The sequence below is a fragment of the Oryctolagus cuniculus genome, chromosome 2 (assembly GCF_051225735.1).
Source record: "Oryctolagus cuniculus isolate XC-2025 breed Fujian yellow rabbit chromosome 2, ASM5122573v1, whole genome shotgun sequence".
Classification (NCBI taxonomy): domain Eukaryota; kingdom Metazoa; phylum Chordata; class Mammalia; order Lagomorpha; family Leporidae; genus Oryctolagus; species Oryctolagus cuniculus.
The window spans coordinates 122464327-122485920 of NC_142868.1; the positions used below are offsets into that span (position 1 = coordinate 122464327).

Here is a 21594-nt window from a genome sequence, read left to right on the forward strand (position 1 = left end):
CCCGTCACAGTGGGACCCTGCTTGCCCTAAACCCACCAATTAATGCTCCCTGAAGGAAAGCAGCTGTGGTAAGGCCCTGACCCCCGAGAAAGGCTTTGGCCCCGGGGATCATCCTCTCTGTCTTGCTCCTGGCCTGCTGGTTCTGTGCAGGTGCCCCTGATGGTCTGCCCTGGCCTGGTGGCCTGGCGGGGCGTGCTGCCCTCCTCCCTGTGCCCCTGGAATCCTACAGCTTCTGCTATTGCACGCATTTGGTTGAGTTGCCTCCTCTGCGTCTCACCTGACCCACACACCTGAACCCTTCCTCTTTCCCCACTGGGGCTCTCTAAGGGAGTGGCTGTCCTGCCGGAATAAAATGGATTGAGGTCAGATAAAACCGCTGGAGCGGCTGCCAGTATAAACAAGGTTCCCGGAGAGGGACATCTTGTTGCAAGTTGGACTCTTGGGGCTTAAGGGCCGCCTGGCCGGATGAGGAAGTATCCTGGGGAGGGCATTTCATCACGGTAAACACCCAGGGCAGAGCTGGGGTCGGTAGCCACCCTCCAGAGCAAGATCTCAAGACCAAATTTGCAAAATACACAACTCTATTGTTGAGCAACAAGATATTGCACCATAAAACAGAATGAAACTGATAGTACATGCTAACAATACAGATGGACCCTGAAAACATGCTCAGTGAAACAGGCCAGACATGAAAGGTCAAGGACAGTGTTGTACCACTTCTGCGAGGTGCCTGCAATAGGCAAATTCAGACACGCAAAACGCGAAGTGCATTAGACATCCCTGGGACTGGGGCAAGTGAGAAATGAAAAATTATTATTTAGGGCCGGCGCCGCGGCTCACTAGGCTAATCCTCCGCCTAGCGGCACCACTGGCACACCGGGTTCTAGTCCCGGTCGGGGCGCCGGATTCTGTCCCGGTTGCCCCTCTTCCAGGCCAGCCCTCTGCTGTGGCCAGGGAGTGCAGTGGAGGATGGCCCAGGTGCTTGGGCCCTGCACCCCATGGGAGACCAGGAAAAGCACCTGGCTCCTGGCTCCTGCCATCGGATCAGCGCGGTGTGCCGGCTGCAGCGCACTGGCCGCGGCGGCCATTGGAGGGTGAACCAACGGCAAAGGAAGACCTTTCTCTCTGTCTCTCTCTCACTGTCCACTCTGCCTGTCAAAAAAAAAAAAAAAAAAAAAGAAAAAGAAAAATTATTATTTAATGGGCACAGTTTCTTTTTCTTCCCTTCCCTTTTCTTTCTCTCAGAAGGATTTATTTAACTTATTTGAAAGACCAGAGAGACAGAGAAAGAGAGAAAGAGATCCTCCACCCACTGGTTCACTCCCCAAATGGCTGCAAGTCAGAGGTGGGTCAGCCAGAAGCCAGGAACCTGGAACTCCATTTGGGTCTCCCACACGAGTGGCAGGAGCCCAACCACTTGGGCCATCTTCTGCTGCCTTCACAGGCATATTACCAGGGAGCTGGATCGGAAGTGGAACAGCTGGGACTGGAACTGGCACTCACGTGGGAGGCCAGTGTCACAGGGGGTGGCTCAACGCACTGCGCCATGTTGGAATGGGCAGTTTCTGCTCAGGGTGACATAGTTCCAGGAACTGCTGATGGTTATGGCTGGACAACATTGTGAATGTACTTAATACTACTTAGAAATGGTAACAACTACTACTACTACTAAAATGGTAACTTTTTCATTACATGTCTTTTACTACCATAAAACCAAAGTAGTGAAATACAGACACATGCTATAGATGGATGAATCTTGAAACATGAGATCTTGGAAGGAAGTGACTAAAGAACACATTTTATTATTCCAATTATTTTCAGTGTCCAGAATGGACAAAATCATACACTGAAGATTGGTGGTTGCCTAGGACTTGTTGACAGGTGGGAAAATAGGGAGTGACTTCCAAGGGGTCTTTTTTGGGTGAGGAAAATGTTCTAAAATGGTGGTGGTGGATATGCATCTCTGAACAGCTAAACACCATTTGAATTATAGACTTTAAATGGGTCAAGTCTATCTCCAAAAAACTGTTCTTAAAAAAAGGAGTTGCACGGCTAGATCCTATGGAGAGGACACAAAAGATGCCCTTTGTAAGACCAACTAATAGAGGGCCCACGTTGTGTAGTGAGTGAAGCCATGGCCTATCCTGGCGCTGGTTCCTATACCGGCTGCTCCACTTCCGATCCGGCTCCTTGCTGATGGCCCAAGTGTTTGGGGCCCTGCCACCTCTATGGGAGACCCCTGGTTCCTGGCTTTGGCCTCACCCAACCCTGGCTGTTGTGGCCATCTGGGGAGTGAACCAGCGGATGGAAGATCTCGCTTTCTGTAGCTATTTCAAATAAATAAGACAAAAACAAAACAAAAAGACCAAACGGGTGTCAGGAGCATAAGCAAGGGGGAGGTAGCAGGAGTTTAGCACAAGACGCTGCTTGGGACGCCAGTGTTCCTTGTCAGAGTGAGTTCGAGTCCCAGCCCCGCCTCCAAGTCAAGCTTCCTGCTAATGTGCACCCTGGGAGGAGTGGTGATGGCTCAAGTAGTTGGGGCCCTGCCACCCATGTGGGAGGCCCAGATGGAGTTCTGGGCTCCTGAGCTCCTGCCTATCATGGACATTTGGAAGGTGAACCAATGGGTGGGTGCTCTCTCTCATTCAAATATAAATAAAAAGATAAATAAATAGAATGTCTTCTGGGTGACAAATTGATTTTTTAAAGAATAAATTTATTTTACTTCTTTATACTTTAAAAAAAAGATTTATTATTTATTTGAAAGGCAGAATTACAGAGAAGCAGAAGCAGAGAGAGAAAGAGAGAGAGAGGTCTTCCATCCGCTGGTTCACTCCCCAAATGGCTGCAATGGCCAGAGCTGGGCTGATCTGAAGCCAGGAGCCAGGAGCTTCTTCCGGGTCTCCCACGTGTGTGCAGGGGCCCAAGGACTTGGGCCATCTTCTGCTTTCCCAGGCCATAGCAGAGAGCTGGATCGGAAATGGAGCAGCCAGGTCTTGAACTGGCACCCATATGAATGCATGCACTGCGGTGGTGGCTTTTACCCACTACACCACAGTGCTGGCTCCCAATAAACTGATTTAAATCAACTGCAGAATGATTTCACACTTTGGGCCTCAGTTATTAATACTGCGAGATCTGGGGAGGTCTCCCATGCACTGGCTCACTCCCCCTATGGCTGCAACAGCTGGGGCAGGGTCGGGCTGAAGCCGGGAGCCTGGAACTCCATTGGTCTTCTATGTGGGTGGCAGGGGCCAAAGCACACGGGCCATCCTCTGCTGTGTTCCCAGGGAGGTGTGTTAGCTGGATTGGAGCGGGCCCCGCGGCCCATCTGGGATACCAGCATCACAGGCAGTGTCTTAACACCTTGTGCCACAGCACAGCCCCGGAAGGCACATTTTATGTTCCCCTCCAACAACAGGCAACCTTTTGTGCATGGCTCGCTATGGAGAAGGTGGCTTGACTCAACAAAAGCACCAAAGAAACATTCAGGAAAGGTCTTGCAACTGCAATTTTATTTTGTGAAAATAACCAACTGGGAGTTTAAATTGCTCCAAAAACCATAAAAACAAAACAAAATACACATGGAAGAAGCATGTGAAGTGAGGGGGCAGGGGGGAGGGTCCTTAGACTTTGGCAGATTGTGCCAGCACTGACCCAGATGGCAGGAACCAGGCCCTGCAGCCAGGGCCCGTCTGCCGCACTGGGACCGTGAAGGGCAGACCCCGACAGGTCAGGGGCGGGGGGAGGACGCAGACCTCTTCGCTGAGGAAGTGGCAGGCACCTTGAGTCCCTTTCATTGTGGTGGGGGGACCGGTTCAGAGGACCTCCTTCCGCACCCACAGCTGGGGGCTGGTGGGGTGGGGCCCACAGAGGGAGGAGGGACGCTGGTGGAAACCAATCAGGCCGAGATGTCTTCTCACAAGGTGACGCGGCCTCACACTGGGCAGGGGACAGAGAGGACACGGGGGAAGGCCCCCGCTACTGCGCCCATGGTAAGAGCCTGGGCCAGGAAACAGGAGACGTCCAGGAATGGATCCGGGCTAGAAATCACAGCACCGGCAAACATGCAGATGGAGTAGGGGGAGCCGAACAGGTGGGGCGGATGAGAAGAGAGGGCAGCGGGGAAGAGAAAGAGGTAGAGAGAAGGTGTCTTCTGCCCAGGTCCATCCACCACAGCACGCACGGGAAGAATAACACACTACTTTTCCGTTCTGTTTCTTGTAAAGATTTTTTTTTTTTGTTGTTTTGTTTTGTTTTTTAAAAAAGCCTTGAGATCAGCTACTGGTTACATCTACAAAACGCAAAGTGCTGTTGTTATCAGTCACTTTACACAACAGTCCAGAGTGGTCAAATATTGACCAATAAAGTTTTCCTTTTTTTTTTTTCTTCTGAATCATTACTACTCGATGAGTCACGTGACAGCCTGCGTAGGTTGGCGGGGGTGGGGGTCAGCTTAGTGGGCAGACTTGGTGACCAAGGAAAGAGGCTGGGCCTGGAGTACGGGGAGGGTCTGGTGGGCGTGGAGCGTGGCTGGGAAAGAGGGGGGAGAGGTCAGCAGAGCGGTGGGCACGGACCCCAGTGGGAGGGGCCGGGACAGGAGGGGAGGCTGGCTGCCCATCTGGCCGGGGGACGTGGCTGCAGCCTTGGCTGACAGGAAGGCAGCCGAGTGCAGAGCCAGCTGGGCCCGGGTCTCTGGCTTGGTGGTGAGGGACAGTGGCTGGGCTTGCTCGGAGTGGGTGGCAGCAGGGGCAGCTGGTGAGGCCAAGGCCGCGGAGGGGGTGGCAGGGGAGTCCAACATGCTGCCGTGGGAGGAGGCAGGGCTGTCGCAGGGCTTCTCGGGGGGCAGGTACTGGACACATGGCTTCTTGCTCTTGGAGGCCAGGGCACCTAGGGGAAAGAGATGAGACAGGAGGTGAGCAGCAGACAGCGCCGGGAGGGGCAGCCGAGGACCAGGCCTGGCCGTACACATGAACAGCTAGCCCGCTGCATTCACGGGGTCCACGTGCATGGACCCACCCACCCAACCAAAAATGTTCCCAAAAAGTCAAGTCAAAAAAAAAGAAACCCCCCGCATCTCATATGAACACGTACAGACCTCTTGTCATTATTCCCTGAACGATGTACCAAGTCTTTACATGATACATCATATTAGGTGTTAGAAGTCATCCAGGGATGACAAAAAGCCTGGAGAAAGGTGTAAGTTCGATGCAGATACTCCACCATGGCTGCACGTCAGGGACCTGGGCATACCCACATCCCACATGGACACTCAGAGTGGAGACAGAGGAACGCTTAAGGCGTGGACCTGAGTTTACTGCCAAGAAAGCAACACCAAGCGCTTAGAGAAAGGGCAGGGCCCAGACGGGCAAAACTGGTACCCGCTGGGTACCCGCTGGGCGGGAAGCAGCTCAGCCTTTCATACCATCATCTTCCTCTCCTAGAGCTCCCAGCTGTTGGGGTGGATCTCCTCTCAGCTTGCTTTACCATCTCTGGCGTATGGTGCTTCAAAAAGGCAGCTCTTCCAAGACGGCACGAGCCACCCGGGGGAAGGAAGCCCAGACGCACAGCACACGCAGGCGGGAGCGGCTGGGCCCTCGGGAGGGCGCCTCGACTCACCCTCTGCCTCTTGGACGTGCTGCTGGGACTGCGTCTGCGTCTGCGACAGCTGCTTCTCTCGCTTCCTCTTCTTTTTCTTACCCTGGGAAACGCAGCCAAAGGGAGAGGTCACTGGCGTGCCGCGGGGCCTCCCGGATCGGAGGGGAAGATGGGACGTTGTCCCTACTGTTCTTGATCCTGCGGTGCAGATGCCAGAGCAGGAAGCCCACCAGGATTGCATGCTGACAGGATTAAGCCAGCCGGGAGGAGGCACGGTGCGCGTACCCTCTTTTCCCCTGCACACGGTCTCCCCTCCCCCCGCCTTCCAGGTCCAGTCGCCGTGGAGTGAGCCAGTGAATGAAAGATCTGTCACTCTAGCTTTCAAATAAATGAAACAACTCTTCTAAAAACGACGCGGTTGCCTTCCTTCTGGCAAACACTGCTCCTGGGGTCGGAGGGCGCCCTGCCCAGAGCAGGCACTTACGTAGTTGTCCCGGGCCGACCAGGTCGGGTAGAGCTGGGAGTGAAGCTGCCGCTCTTTCCGGGCCAGCTCGTAGTACTTGGCCTGTTCTTCCCGCGACAGGTTGTGCCACTGCGGGAGATGGGGTGAGAGACACAGAGCGGTGAGCGCAGGGGCCATGCTGCGGGCAGCCCGGGGGGGCAGGGCAGGGCCGGGCCTCACCTTCCTCCCCAGGATCTGGTTGATGGCGGCACTCTCCTTCAGGGTGCACTCGGCCACCACCTTGGCCCTCATCTCCTTCATATACAACATGAAGGCATTCAGGGGCTTCTTCACGTGGGGTTTCTTCTCCTCCTCCTTCTTCACGGTCACGGGTGACTTCCTGGAGGGCACAGGGGCAGCTGTCACATTGCCCAGCATCCCCAGGTGAGCTCAGCCTGCCGGTGCCCTCACTTGACCACGTCCTGGCAGAGGAGCAGCCGGGGAGGGACTCCGGCCTGGGTGGGCCCAGGGGATGAGGAGGGGTCGCTCCTAGGCCAGGAAGCCTGGCTCTGGCTTGCCAGCCGCTTCCATGGCGCTCGTCCCCGTCCCCCCGGGAACAGAGGCCCTCCCTCCTGGGCCTCACAGTTGTGAGGCTCCTGCACGGCTGGGAGGCTGCAGCTTACTTACGCGCTCACCGCGGGGCTCAGGCTGGGCGGTGCTGGCTCCTGCTTGACAATCGGGGAGACGATGGCGGGGTGCGGGATCCCTGAGGTGGGCAGGCCAGGATGGGCGGGGGCCACCATGTGAGGGGAGAAGCGGCTGGAAACCAGGCTGCACGCAGGCGGAAAGAGACGACAGACAGAGGGGTGCTGGCTGAGTGTGTGTCCTGGGACAGAGGGCCCGCGTGGGGCTGAGGAGTGGGAGGCCGTTCCTGGCTTCTGGGGAACCAGGCTGGGAACGGTCACCTACTCTGCCTACTCCACAATACACAGGGCCCCAGCATCTGGTGTTGGCAGCAGGGAGCAGGAAAACCACAGGAGAAGCCATGGAGGGTCAGAGGCAGGGGACGCGGGCCAACAGGGCTCCTGCACTGCGCGCACGCCCCAGGTCGCTGGAGGCACCAAGGTCAGACAGGCCTGGCCCTGGAGACTGTCTTCTCTCCTGACATCATCTCGGGAAAATGCACCCCCGCCCCCAGCCTCTGACACCAAAAATGCACCTGTGGCACAAAGCCCAGCATGAGACTAGAGGGCCAGGGCTCCCAGGTCTGTCTCATGGGGAGACGGGAAAGAGCTGCTGTGGACTGGGGAGCAGAGGGGAGCCCTGTGCCTTCCCACCGCTTCCTGGTCAGGAGCGGCACCGTTGCCAGCACACACTCCCGGGACTGCCACCCTCCGCTCGAAGCCCCAGCGCTCACCTGGACATCGAGGCATTCATGGCGAGGGCAGGGTAAGGGTGCCGGAAGCCACCAGGCGGAAGGGAGTACATGGGCTGTCCTTGCCTGTGAGGGCCAGGGCGAGAGGATGGGGTCAGTGTGGCAGGAGCATGCAGGGGAGCAGAGGAGAGGGTGCGGGAGAAGGGCTGAGGGTCGGTAGGCAGGAGCAGGGAGGCCAGGACCAGGCCCCGGGCAGAGGGCAGAGCTCAGCACAGGGCAAGGGTGAGGGCAACAAAGACTGCAGGTTTCCTTACTGTGGGACGAGCCAGCCGAGTGGGTGGGGGATTTGTCCGACAGCTCCCGGGGACAGTGGGTAATACGGTGACAGCTCGGACGGGTGAGGGGGCCGGGGAATTCCTGCTTTCAAAGAGAGCGGTGTCAGGCTGCCCCCTTGCCCCAACTCAGCACCTTAAGTAGCACCCAGTGGGAGGGGCCTCCCCTCCATCCCTGACGCCGAGCCTGGAAGGCCCCTCTCTCTTGTCCTGGCCTCTCTCACCTGCAACGGCTCTGGCCAGTCCATCAGGGACACACTCAGAAAGAGGGCCAGTGCACCTCCTCTCTGCCTATACAGACTCCATCTCTGGGGGCAGCGAATCCCGATGCACAGAGATGCAGGCTACCACTCAGAGCTTTCTAGAAAACCTGCCTCATCCGTGGAGCCATACATGTTGGGTTTCTGCTGCACATCCGTCTTCCTTATTATCTCTAACTTGCAGGAACTGTTCTTCCTCTAAAGAGGGGGGCTCCAAACAGCCTCTGAGCCGTGGAGATTCCGGGGGGATGGCAAGAAGACCAGGGTGGCTCCTGGGGTCAGGCAGGGCTGGCGGGTGACTTGCAACACAGCCAGCGTGGCCTGGGGAGCCTGGCTCAACAGATGACCGCCTGTGAAAACGTTCCCTTTAGGGCACAGCCTGCAGCTGGGCTCGACCTAGATGGAGCCAGGCCCTTGCTGAATTCCCGTTAATCCTCACAGGGGCCCACGGGGGTGGGAGACATGGAGCAGGTGCAGGTGAGAACACTGGAAAGGCTCACGTGACCGAGAGAGGTGGAGGCGTGGCTTGAGCCCAGGGCTGCCTGATTTGAGGGCCCTCGTCTTTTCCCGGGAAGAACAGCCTAACCCCACGTGCGGGCGCGCTGCCCGAGAGGCGGGCGGCTCACCTGTCTTTGGATCGATCTCCGGGGAGAGGTGCGTCGGCGGGGAGCCGGGGGAGAAGTGGTCATTGCTGTAGGTGATGAGCGGTGTCAACGGGTGCATGTGATGCGGGTGCTGCACAACAGGAACTTTATTGGACTGCAGGACAGAGAGAGAAAACGACTAGGGACAGCTGCCGAGGAGACGGGGAGGCCAGTCAGCCGGCGTTCACGGAGTCCGACGCGCGCCATCTCACGTTGGTTTTCCCAACGGCCCTGGAGAGAAGGTGGCGGTCCACACGGCAGAGGAAGAAGCAGTGGGATTACGGGAGGCCTCGCGCCCCCCATCATTCCCTTCACGCACACTGTGCTGTGCTATCTCAGCAAGGCGGAAACGCTGCGCGCCATGTGCCACACGCCCTTCGCAGAGCCACGAGCTCTCAGCTCGCCCGAGGCTGCTGCCCCAGCAGTGGGGGAATGGCCCCGATCCCGCGGCCCGAGACTGCTGCTGGTGCCCTGCGGACCTAACGCTTGCATCTTGTGGACAGCATCATCATGCGTGGGGAAGACCTCTATTTTAGATAACTACGAAGAAAGAAAAATCACCAGGGGCCGGCGCTGTGGTATAGTGGGTTAAGCCTCCGCCTGTGGCACCAGCATCCCATATGGGTGCTGGCTCTAGTCCCGGCTGCTCCTCTTCTGATCTGGTTCTCTGCTGTGGTCTGGGAAAGTACTAGAAGATGGCCCAAGTGCTTGGGCTCCTGCACCCATGCTCCTAGCTCCTGGTTTTAGGCTGGCCCAGCTCCAGCAGTTGTGACCATTTGGGGAAGGAACCAGTGGAAGGAAGACCTTTTTCTCTGTCTCTCCCTCTGTCTGTCTGTAATTCTACCACTCAAATAAATTTAAAAAAGAAAAGAAAACCCACCAGCACGTCATGAGTGCATTGTTTTAAAAGCTCTATCTATTTATTTGACAGAGAGGAGAAAGAGGTCTTCTGTCTGCTGGATCACTCCCCAAATAGCTGCAATGGCCGGGCCAGTCCTGGCTAAAGCCAGGAGCCAGGCACTTCTTCTGGGTCTTCCACACTTGGCCATCTTCTGCTGCCTTCCCACACACATTAGCAGGGGGCTGATTTGGAAGCACAGCAGCTGGGGGCTCAAACCTGAGTTGCAACCCCAGCCCCCACAGATGCATCTTGATTTCAGAGATGCTAAATGGGAAGACCCTGTACATGCTAGAACTGGTAAACTGAATGAACTTTTGAACTGTTTTCACCTACTCTGACTCAAGAAAAGGTTCATCTTTTAAATTTTTTAAATAAAAAAATTAAGTTTTAAAAAAGATTGATTTATTTCAAAGGCAGAGCGACAGAGAGAGAGATCTTACACCTGCTGGTTCAGTCCCCAAATGCCTACAACAGCAAGGTCTAAGCCAGGCCAAAGCAGGAGCCAGGAACTCCACATGAGACTTCTACGTGGGTGGCAGCAATCCAAGCACTGGCGCCATCATCTGCTGCCTCCCAGGTACATTAGCAAGGAGCTGGGTCAGGAGTGCACAGTGCTGAGACACAAAGCAGGCACTCTGATACGGCACGCAAGGGTCCTGAGCAGTGGCTTAACCTGACACACCACAATGCCTGCCCCAAGATATTTTAAAAGTATTTATTTATTTATCTGAGAAGCAGAGAGACAGATTGGGGAGAGAGAGAGAGAAACATCTGCTAGCTCACTCCCTAAATACCTGGGCCAAAGCCTGAAGCTGATAACAATCCAGGTCTCCCAGTTGGGCTGGAACCCAGTTATGTAAGCCGTCACCACTGCTTCCCAGAGGCAACAAGCTGGAGGCCAGAGGCGGAAACAGAGTCCAGGCACTGTGATGGGAGACGGGGGCTCCTAACCAGCATCTTAACTGGGAAACGCCCAGCCCAACGTCAAGGATCTTTATTACAGAAATGGCCACGTGTTACTGAGCACCCCTATGGCAAGCACAGCACTGGGCCTAAGATCCAGTCCTGCTATGCCTAGCACGGAAACTCTGCTTCTCCCACCTCAGAGGCCAGGAAGCTGAGCTTAGAAAGGTCAACCTACTTAGCCTGGGACACAAGAGAACAGGCAGCAGGACTGGGCTCACTATCAGCTCCTCATGGCTCTAACAAACCAAGGAGTTTTCTCTTGCACTGCTGGTCCCCCCAAGAGCCTGATCAAAATGTATCTGTCCTAGAGAAAGTGCAGATGAGGTAAAAAAGCTACAAATGGAGAAGAGATTTGTTTAAAAATGAGGCTTGTAAAAACGATGATTTAGAGGTGGTCCAAGAGGCTGAACAGCCAACAGCTGTCTTCCCATTTGGATTTTTCACCCCGTACGGTGCCTCCTTGGCGCTTAAAACGCAAGCCCCGGCCTGTAAGTTTCCTAGATACCCTTGCACTGACAACAGTAGAGGCTGCAAACTCAGCCTGTTCCTAACCATGGCCACTAGGTGGTGCTGGCACGCAGCTGGGCCCCACTGCTGGAAAGCCCCTCACCTTGAACAGCTTCTAGTATGCCCCCCTCATTTGACGCTGCATAACAAATCTAAAAAAAGTTTTCTTACATTCCTCTTACCGTTTTCACCTCTTCACATACTTGTTTTCAAAAACATAATAATGCAATAGAATTATTGCCAAAGGGAAAGCAAATGATAAAAAACGCGTAAAGAAAGAACAGGGCAGGTGTTTGGTCCTGTGGCTAAGACACCCATAACCTACACCGGATGGCCTGGGTTCAGCACTGGACTCCAGCTTCCTGTCAGTGCAGCCTCTGGCTGAGTTCTCTGTTCCTAGCTTTGGACCCTGGTCAAGCCCAGGCCATATGGGGAGTGAGCCAGAAGACAAGAACTCTCTATTTATCTGTCTCTCTGCCTCTTAATTAAAAAAAAAAAAAATTTTAAAAACAAACTTCGAAGGCCGGCGCTGCGGCTCAACAGGCTAATCCTCTGCCTAGCAGCGCTGGCACACCGGGTTCTAGTCCCGGTCGGGGTACCGGATTCTGTCCCGGTTGCCCCTCTTCCAGGCCAGCTCTCTGCTATGGCCCGGGAGGGCAGTGAAGGATGGCCCAAGTACTTGGGCCCTGCACCCCATGGGAGACCAGGAGAAGCACTTGGCTCCTGGCTTCGGATCAGCGTGGTGCGCCGGCCGCAGCGTGCCGGCCACGGCGGCCATTGGAGGGTGAACTAACGGCAAAAGGAAGACCTCTCTCTCTGTCTCTCTCTCTCACTGTCCACTCTGCCTGTCAAAAAATAAAAATAAAAACAAAACAAAACAAACTTCGATTAAAAAACTAAATAGAAGCACACCAAAATGCAGATAGAATTTATGCTTTGGTGGTGAGCTGTGGATGATGTTTTTTAAAAAGATTTATTTATTTGAAAGGCAGAGTTAGAGAGAGATATCTTCCATCGGCCGATTCACTCCCCAAATGGTTGCAATGGCCAGGGCTGGGCGAAGCCAAAGCCAGGAACCAGAAGCTTCCTCAGGGCTCCCACATGGGTGCAGGGGCCCAAGCACTTGGGCCATCTTTTGCTCCTTTCCCAGGCACGTTAGCAGACAGCTGGAATGTAAGTAGAGCAGCCAGGACTCGAACCAGTGTTCATATGGGATGCTGGCACTGTAAGTGGGCAGCTTTACCCACTACGCCACTCTGCTGACCCTGGTATGGATGATTTTGTTTTTATGGTCTCCCTTTCCCTATTTTCCCATTTGTTTTAATTGACACTTTCCACTTAAAAATATACCATGGGTGGGTGTTGTGGTAGAGCAGGTTAAACCACCACTTGCAAGGCTGGCAGCCCATATCTGAGTGCTGGTTTAAGTCCCACCTGCTCCACTTCTGATCCACCTTTCTGCTAAGGCACCAAGTGCTTGGGCCTTTGCCACCCACGTGGACCAGGGTGGAGCTCCTGGCTCCTGGCTTTGGCTTCATCCAGACCTGGCTGTTGTGGCCATTTGAGGAACGAACTAGCTGATGGAAGATCTGCTTGTGTATGTGTATCTTTTACTCTTTCAAACAAGCAAATAAATCTTTTTTACAAAACAAAAAACAGTATGAATAATATATATTTTCTAAGAAAGACATATAACCCATATCATAAGCAGGTAGAAAACGCAATCCCACCGTCTAAACCAGTCACTATTATCATCTGAAATACCTCCTTTCAAACAGACTTCCCATGCATTGGTCTTTCATGTACACGTATTTGCATCATTGATAACCATCTTTTAAGATTTATTTATTTATTTTTTTGACAGGCAGAGTGGACAGTGAGAGAGAGAGACAGAGAGAAAGGTCTTCCTTTGCCGTTGGTTCACCCTCCAATGGCCGCTGCGGCCGGCGCACCGCGCTGATCCGATGGCAGGAGCCAGGAGCCAGGAGCCAGGTGCTTCTCCTGGTCTCCCACATGGGTGCAGGGCCCAAGCACCTGGGCCATCCTCCACTGCACTCCCTGGCCACAGCAGAGGGCTGGCCTGGAAGAGGGGCAACTGGGACAGAATCCGGCGCCCCGACCGGGACTAGAACCTGGTGTGCCGGCGCCGCTAGGCGGAGGATTAGCCTAGTGAGCCGCGGCGCCGGCCTAAGATTTATTTTTTAAAAATTTATTTGAAAAAGTTACATAGAGAGGAGGAGAGATCAGAGGTCTTCCACTTGCTGGTTCACTCCCCAAATGGCCACAATGGCCAGGACTGGACCAGGACAAAGCCAGGAGCCAGGAGCCAGAAGCTTCTTCCAGGTCTCCCATGTGGGTGCAGGGGCCCAAGCACTTGGGCCATCTTCCGCTGCTTTCCCAGGCTGTAGCAGAGAGCTGGAGAGGAACTGGAGCAGCTGGGACTCCAAGCGGCACCCATATGGGATGCCAGCGCCGCAGGTAGAGGCTTCACCTACTACACCACAGCGCCGGCCCATTGACAGCCATCCCAAAGCAGGTACTAGCACTGTGAAATCATGACTGCCAATGTGCTGTTGAGTTCGGTATTATCAGAAATGGGCAAACAGCATCAGACGGTACTGTTAGTATAAATGGGAACGTGCGTTCTATTCGGGCACACTCCCCCAACTGCTGAGTCATGACTGCTCCCCTTTAGGGGGCACCATTGTCCAGAAAACGAACTGGGAGTAGAAGGTGGGAAGTAGAGAGGCCTCCAGGACTATTGGGTGAGGACTGCTCTTGGAGGCTGACCGGAAGGAAGGTTCTTCTTGGAGGCTGGAGCCCAGTGAAAGCTCCTGCTCTTTGATCTTGGCCTCTTCCCCCAGGGGCGGGAAGTGCACAGCATAAACTCACACCAGGGGTCAGGAAGGTAGAGAACCACTGCACCCCTCTCAGCGGGCAACCCCGGTGCAAACACGCAACAAGTGCAGGCTCGCATGCCGGCTCAGCGAGGCCTCATCCCTGAGCAACCTCGGACCCAGGCCCTCTTGCAAATCACACGGACCGCTTCTTTCTCTGCATGGGTGTTTCCTATCTATTGCAGTCTTTCTGGATTGGTCCTTGCGGAAGCTCTTCTTTGAGCTCCTGGTGCCCACAGCAACGTGTCCCCTCTTACTCTTCAGGGTGCCCTTCCAAGCTCAAGGTGAAGCCAACTCCAGGCAGCTCCTCCGCAGAACCACGCAGCCGCCCCTCCACAAATCACCCCCCAAAGCATAAGCTCCGCCTGCCCCATTCCAGCTGGCTCTCTGAGTACCCCGAGGCCCTCTCAAAGCCACCAAGCTCCAGCTGTGCACTTACTAATTGTCTATTCCTGACCATGACGCCAGGGCTCAGATGCATACGGTGTACAGCTCTGGCAAAGATGAGCCTTAACACCTGGGCCATCTGCTGTTGCTTTCCCAGGCACATTAGCAAGGATTTTGACCAAAAGTGGAGCAGCTACAGGTGTGGGGTGGTGTTGTGGCACAGCAGGTCAAGCTGCCGCCTGCAATGCCAGCATCCCATGGCTGGTTTGAGTCCTGGCTGTTCCACTTCTGATCCAGCTTCCTGCTAATGGCCAGGGAAAAGCAGTGGAAGATGACTCAGGTGCCTGGGTCCCTGCACCCATGTGGAGAACCTGGAAGAAGCTCCTGGCTCCTTGCTTTGGCCTGGGCCAGTCTTGGCCGTTGTGGCCATCCGAGGAATCAATCAGTGGACGTAAGATCTCTCTCTCTGTCTCTAAATGAAAGAAATCACTTCTATCCACATTTGATTGTCTGTTTATTTTTGGAAGCAATTGTGTCTTTGGGGGGCCAGGAAAGTTTTCCACAGACTGTGCCTAAAAGCAGGGTTTGGGGGAAAAAGGAAGCTAGAATTGTTCTGCAAACACCCACCCATTCATAGCCTCGCAGAGCCCACTGGGAAAGGCCGGGGGTTTGAAGCAGTCAGACTGGCCGCAGCAGACCCACCCCCCTCCCAGCGGCTGCACTGTCGAGATTGCACAATTGCAGAGGGAGGGGCTGCAAAGAGGATCTCCAAGGGGCTTGTGGCTCCAGCTGCGGCGTTCACTGTTCACTTACACTCGGGCGGACGCCAGCAGTTCATGCTTTGTTTTGATCACACGATCCAAGCAAAGAAAAGTGCCAGTTTTGCTAGGCTCTCTGGTGTTTGTTTATGCTCTTACTAGTCATATTTTTCAATCTAAAGTTTGTTGCAGGAATCTTTCCAAGCTTTTTGCACATTTTCTTTGAGGGTTATTTTAGTTAAAACTAAGTAACCTGTACATCTGCTTCGCTGGGCTCTGGTAAACTGAGGCCAGCTGCGCTATGCTGAAAACCGCCCTGCCCCTTGCAATGAAAGTTCTCCCATTATTCTTTCCCTCTCTTACATTTTAAAGGTAGAGTTATTGGGTGTGTGTGTGTGTGTGTGTGTGTGTGTGTGGTGGGGAGAGACAGAGCGAGAGAGCTTCCATCCATTGGTTCTCTTCCCAAGCAGTAGCAATGGCTAAGGCTGGGCCAGGCCATAGCTAGGAGCCTGGAACCCCATCCAGGTCTCCCATGTGGACAGCAGGGGCCCCAGACCTGGGTCATCTTCTGCTGCTTTCCCAGGTGCATTAGAAGGAAGCAGTACTGGAAGTGGAGCAGCCAGGACTCAAACTGGCATTCATATGGGACGCCGGCTTTGCAGGTGGTGACATAACTCACTCCACCACAATGCTGGCATGGAATACCCCCATCTCCCTCCAGCACACTCACAATGCCATACGTTTTTAGATTAAAGCAGATCTCTGGGTGTTTCTCTTCCTACTCACCCCGCATCTGTAGCTCAATGGGACATCTCGTTGCCTGCGTGCCTTCCTCAAGACGACCAATCAGATCCATGGCTCCAGCTTCCTGAGCAGAACTTTGCATGCACCCCAATCCAGTCCTCCACGCTCTAACCTGAACGCATGCCCACCATGTCTCCTTGCACTTCCACTGGCTTTTCTACTTACTGAGAAGCCACCAAGCACTCTAAGAGGGCAACCCTATTCCCTATTTTCTGGCTTCTAACACCTCCCCCTTGCCTTTCTTAAAATATTCCAGAAGGAGCTGCCTGTTGCAGAAAGTAAGGCAGGAGTGGGACAGACAGAAACACGAAGTTGGGAGAGGGAAATCCCCCTCTGCACACACACACTCAGCCCATCCTTTTGCAAACACCACTTTAAAGGCAAAGTAAGTTTGCTGAGTTTGCTACCCAGTCCTCACAAAGAAAGGCCTGTTGAACAAAAATCTCCTATACAGAATTTTCCCTATCAAGAGAAGTGGGATCTCCCATTTTCAGATCTTGGTTCGGTGTCTGGGGGGAATGTGTATACAGCAGGCACTGAAAGGGGCGGCTGAAGGGGGAGGAGGCTGACAAGGCACAAAGAGCCACAAAGAACCTGGGGCTCTAACGACATCGCTGAGGTGTCGAGGTACAGGAGCCTGCAGAACACACAGATCGCGATGTAGGAGTAGCTGTGCACCTACTGTGTGCCACGCACTGCTTCCGGTCTTGGGGAGGCAGCAGAGAAAGCTGTCTACTCAGACACGGCTCCTAGCCTGTGCGCTGACACTCCAGCTGAGAGATGGACAATCAACGAGGTTAATAAGGGACACTTGAGGGCACTTGAGTTCATAGGAAATGGGATTTTAAAAAATAAATAAATCTAAAAATGGAATTAAAAGATAAGTCTGCATTGCTGCAAAACTATATGAAGTCCACGCTTTTTTTTTCTTAATATGTATTTTCCATGAACTTTTTGATTAAATGGTGGTAAACGCTAGAGAGGAAAACTAAGTCAGATAAAGCAGAGAAGAGACGTAGGGTAGGGCAGGCATTTGGTGTGGCACGGAAGCACGCATTCCATATCTGGCTTGAGTTCTAACTGCTCTGCTTCCAACCTAACTTCCTGCGAATTCGTACCCTGGAAGGCAGCAGGTGACAGCTCAAGTACTTGGGTCCCTGCCGCCCAAGCGGGAGAACCTGAGGCAGTGCTGGGCTCCTGGCTTTGGCTTGGGCTTTTGAGAAGCGAACCAGCAGACTGCAGATCTCTGTCTCTGCCTTTCAAATAAAATGAAAACACATAAATAAAAAATTTTAAAGCAGAGGGAAGGCAGGGGGGAGGGGAGACAGTATTATACATTATGCAGGATGACCAAAGGCCTCAAGGAGAACATGACTTTTAAATATATTAAATAGACATTGGGGCAGGGCATGGAGGATTCCCACAGGAGGAATACTGGTGCAGTGGCTTCGGGTGGGCCGTACGGCTGGCTTGCTGCAGGGACCCCAGGAGGCCAATGGGCTGCAGCAGAGACAGGAGTACAAGGGGGAGGGTCTGCCCTAACGTGTCAATAGCAACACATGCTGTCTGGCTCCCAACACATGGCGGACAGGGTGCTGCAGGCTGTGAAAGACGCAAAGATAAACCAACCTCTGCAGGCCAAGGAGAGATAACAAGCCTGGGGAACTGGGATGGTCCTTGTCCAGAGCAGTGATGTGCCGTCTTCCCAAGGTTGGATGGAGCAAGTACTCCTGGGACAAACCTCTTCTTGTCACAACTCCCCTTTTCCCACTGATGACTGGTGTTAAGAAGGGCAAAAGGGGGGCTGGTGCCATGGTGTAGCCGGTAAAGCCACCGTTTGCAGTGCTGGCATCCCATATGGGTGCTGGTTTGAGTCCCAGCTGCTCCACTTTTGATCCAGCTCCCTGCTCATGGCCTGGGAAAGGAGCAGAAAATGGCCCAAGTGCTTGGGCCCCTGCACCCATGTGGAAGCCCTGGAAGAAGCTTCTGGTTCCTGGCTTTGGATTAGCCCAGCTCTAGCCATTTGGGGAGTGAACTAGCAGATGGAAGACCTCTCTTTCTCTCTGTAACTCTACCTTTCAAATAAATCTTTTAAGAAGATTTGGCCTACAGTGCCAGTTTGAAAATCTTTTAAAAAGATTTATTTGAAAGTCAGAGTTACACACAGAGAGGAGAGGAGGAGAGAGAGACAGACAGACAGACAGACAGATGTCTTCCATCTGTTGATTCACTCCTCAATTGCCTCAATGGCTGGAGCTACACCGATCTGAAGCCAGGAGCCAGGAGCCAGGAGCCAGGAGCCAGGAGCTTCTTCCGGGTCTCCCATGTGGGCACATTTGGGCCATCTTCTGCTTTCCCAGGCCATAGCAGAGAACTGGATCAGAAGTGGAGCAGCCAGGACATGAACCGGTGCCCATATGGGATGCCAGCACTGCAGGCGGTGGCTTTATCTCTTTATCTGCTATACCACAGCACCAGCTCCAATAAATAAATATTTTTTTTTTAAAAGAATTGTAAAAGGGAACTCTAAGGTCACCTCTGTTTTGTTCCTTTTACATTAACGTCTTCATTCTTAGGAAATGTAATGGACATACTTAGGTGTACAGGGTCACAAAGTCTCCAAGATACTCTCAAAGCTTTAAGACAAAAACTGTGTATATGTGTGTACATATACCTTCACACACACACACACACACACACACACAGTTTGTGTCTTAACCACTGTGCCACATGCCTGGCTGATCCCTCCACACGATTCTGAGGCCTATTAACATTTGAGAGCCACTATGGCTGTAAATTGGAATTGCCTTGTGTACTTTTTTTTTCTTTTAAAAAATATTTTTATTTATTTGAGAGGTAGAGTTACAGAGAGGCAGAGGCAGAGAGAGAGAGAGGTCTGCCATCTGCTGGTTCACTCCCTAGATGGTGGCAATGGCTGGAGCTGCGTGAATTTGAAGCCAGGAGCCAGGAGCTTCTTCCGGGTCTCTCACACGGGTGCAGGGGCCCAAGGACTTGGGCCGTCTTCTACTGCTTTCCCAGGCCATAGCAGAGAGCTGGATCGGAAGAGGAGCAGCCGGGACTAGAACTGGCACCCATATGGGATGCCGGCACTTCAGGCAGTGGCTTTACCTGCTACGCTACAGTGCCAACCCCTGGAATACTTTTAAATCTGCCTGCTCTCAGGCCACACCTAAATTCCTCCAGAAACTCTAGGGGCCGGGCTCAGCAATTTTTGCTCTAACAAATCTTCCAGATGATTCAGACGACTGCTCAACCAAGGTGGAACCCAAGAGAAATCCTGCACTGATCTTGCTGAAGATGCTGACAGGAACATCATCGTGTGAATGAGGCTGTTCACAGTAGTAACAATCGATTATTGCTGTTTCAGCATCAATAGCCCAGGATGTCACCGATGTGTCAGGTTTCATTATTTATTTGTAATTCTTCCTTCTCCTGTCCCACTGATAACAGGCTTGTCCTCCTAACTCACTTTGATCAAAGCAGTATTGGCAGAAGCCAAGGGCGGGAAGGCTTCAAGTGCTCCCCCCTCCTGTGCCTCTCCGCATGCCAGGGACACGTACATGTACACATGTTCTGGACACATACATGGCTGCTTGAGAGCTGGGGTGACCTGCCCACACCTGTCCCTAAAAGAACCACTCCAGCTGACCACAGGGTAGAAAAGCGGATGTCTGCTGTAGAAGCCACTGCAGGATCCGATCCCCAGCACTGTCAAAGGAATAGTTGACTTAACCCAGACATGCACAAGTTATTTTTTGAGAAATAAGGAAAAGAATGACACCACATCTAAAATTTGGAACTTAGCGGGAATTGCTTTTCTTTCTTTCTTTTTTTTTTTTCCCTTTAAGATCTACTTATTTGAGAGGGAGAGACAGAGAGAGGGAGAGATCGTCTGATCTCTGGTTCACTGCTCAAATAGCCGCAATAGTCAGGGCTGATCCAGGCTGAAGCCAGGAGCCAGGAGCTCCTTCCAGGCCTCTCATGTGAGTGGCAGGGGCCAAGCACTTGGGCCATCTTTCATTAGCAGGGAGTGGGATCCGAAGTGGAGCAGCCTAGACTCGAATTGGCACTCATGGGATGCAGGTACTGCAGACAGCAGCTAAACCCCCTGCGCCATGACAGCCCCACTTGTTCTCTTTTTTTAAAAGTTAAACAACACAGGGACCAGTGCTGTGGCGTAGCGGGTAAATCCGTGGCCTACAGTGCCAGTTTGAGACCCAACTGCTCCGCTTCTCATCCAGCTCTCTGCTACGGCCTGGGAAAGCCGTAGAAGATGGTCCAAGGGCCTGGGCCTCTGCACCCACATGGGAGACCCAGAAGAAGCTCCTGGCTTCGGATGGGCCCAGCTCCGGCTGTTGTGGCCATTTGGGGAGTGAACCAGCGGATTGAAGACCTCTCTCTTCTCTCTCTCTGCCTCTCAAATAAATATTAAAAGAAAAAAAAGATAAAAACATCACAGAAAACTAAATGTTTAAACACTCCACTAGTCCACTTCTCCTCTCCACTTCCTAAAAGCAGACACCATTTCCACTTTTCCTTTAAAACACACGTAAATATCTTATAACTCATTTTGTATTTTATATAGTAAGTATAGCTGTCTTATAGATATTTGAAGTCAAGTAAAATTAGAAAGATGGACGCCAAATGTCAGCCACGGCATGGAACAACTGGAAGGTCTGTGCATCGCTGGAAGGCACATAAAATGGCTTGGAAAACAGTTCGGCAGCTTTTTATGAAGCAATCCCACTTTTAATTATTGAGTCAAGAGAAACAGAAATTTATTTCGTGAGACTATATTTCCATCTTATAGAAATATACTTATAAAATCTTCATTAACTATATTGTTTATATATTTATAATGTTTATTCACAGTCACCCAAATCTGAAAAATAACACAAAAGCCTTTCCATGGATGAATGGCTAAGCCAACTGTAGTATATCCATGTAGTGAAATAGTCAGTCAACAACAAGAACAAGCTACACACAACAGCACAGACGACTCTCAGATGCACTCAGTTGCTGAATGGAAGCCAGACTCGAAGGGTTAGATGCTGCATGACATCCTGAGAAGGGCAAACGTCACAGGGACAGAAAACAGGCCAGGAGTTGTCCAAGGTAGGGACCGGGGAGGAGCTGACACAAGGGCACGGGGAATTTGATGGGGGCAGTGGAGCTTGTCATGGGATGAACTGTGCGCCCAGGAAGGCCTAATCCCCAGCATGCGAGAATGTGACTGTATTTGAGGACAGGGCTTTTACACCAGTGATTAATTTAGGGTGAGGGCTTTAACCCAGTCTACTAGTGTCCCAGAAAGAAGAGGAAATGTGGACACACAGGAGACCCCAGGAATGTTCATGTCCAAAGGAAAGACTATGTGCAGGGCCAGCATGTGGCCTTCTGCAAGCAAGAGCGGGCTCAAGGAGGAAACACACCTGCTGACACTTGCCTGGGGACTTCTAGCCTCCAGTGCAGAGAGAAAGTAAAAATTTCTGCCGTTTAAGCCCTCAGTGAGTAGCATTTTATGATGGCAGCTCTATCAGGCTAATACAGATTCCAGCACCATGAAGTAGGGTACTGCTCTAAAAATACCTTAAAAAGTAGAAATAGGGGTCAGTGTTAGGCCGCCACCCGCAGCACCAGCATCCCATATGGATACCGGTTCAAGTCTGGGCTGCTCTACTTCCTTCCAATACAGCTCCCTG

The 21594-nt window shown here is 52.8% G+C and overlaps 1 protein-coding gene across 3 annotated transcripts in view; it reads right to left on the bottom strand.

Annotated features, from left to right (window-relative positions):
* Positions 1 to 3493: 3493 nt before the first annotated feature.
* The window catches only part of TCF7L1 (transcription factor 7 like 1), a 170987-nt gene continuing 152886 nt past the window's right edge, over positions 3494 to 21594 (bottom strand). For all 3 annotated transcript variants that reach the window (XM_089326202.1, XM_008254182.5, XM_089326203.1), the window contains 8 exons: positions 8634 to 8766; positions 7730 to 7832; positions 7458 to 7541; positions 6728 to 6871; positions 6281 to 6440; positions 6083 to 6190; positions 5620 to 5701; positions 3494 to 4890 (listed from right to left, as the gene is read on the bottom strand). In XM_089326202.1, coding sequence (XP_089182328.1) covers positions 4457 to 4890; positions 5620 to 5701; positions 6083 to 6190; positions 6281 to 6440; positions 6728 to 6871; positions 7458 to 7541; positions 7730 to 7832; positions 8634 to 8766 — 1248 coding nt within the window. In that variant the 3' untranslated portion in view covers positions 3494 to 4456. The remainder of the gene's footprint in view (positions 4891 to 5619; positions 5702 to 6082; positions 6191 to 6280; positions 6441 to 6727; positions 6872 to 7457; positions 7542 to 7729; positions 7833 to 8633; positions 8767 to 21594) is intronic.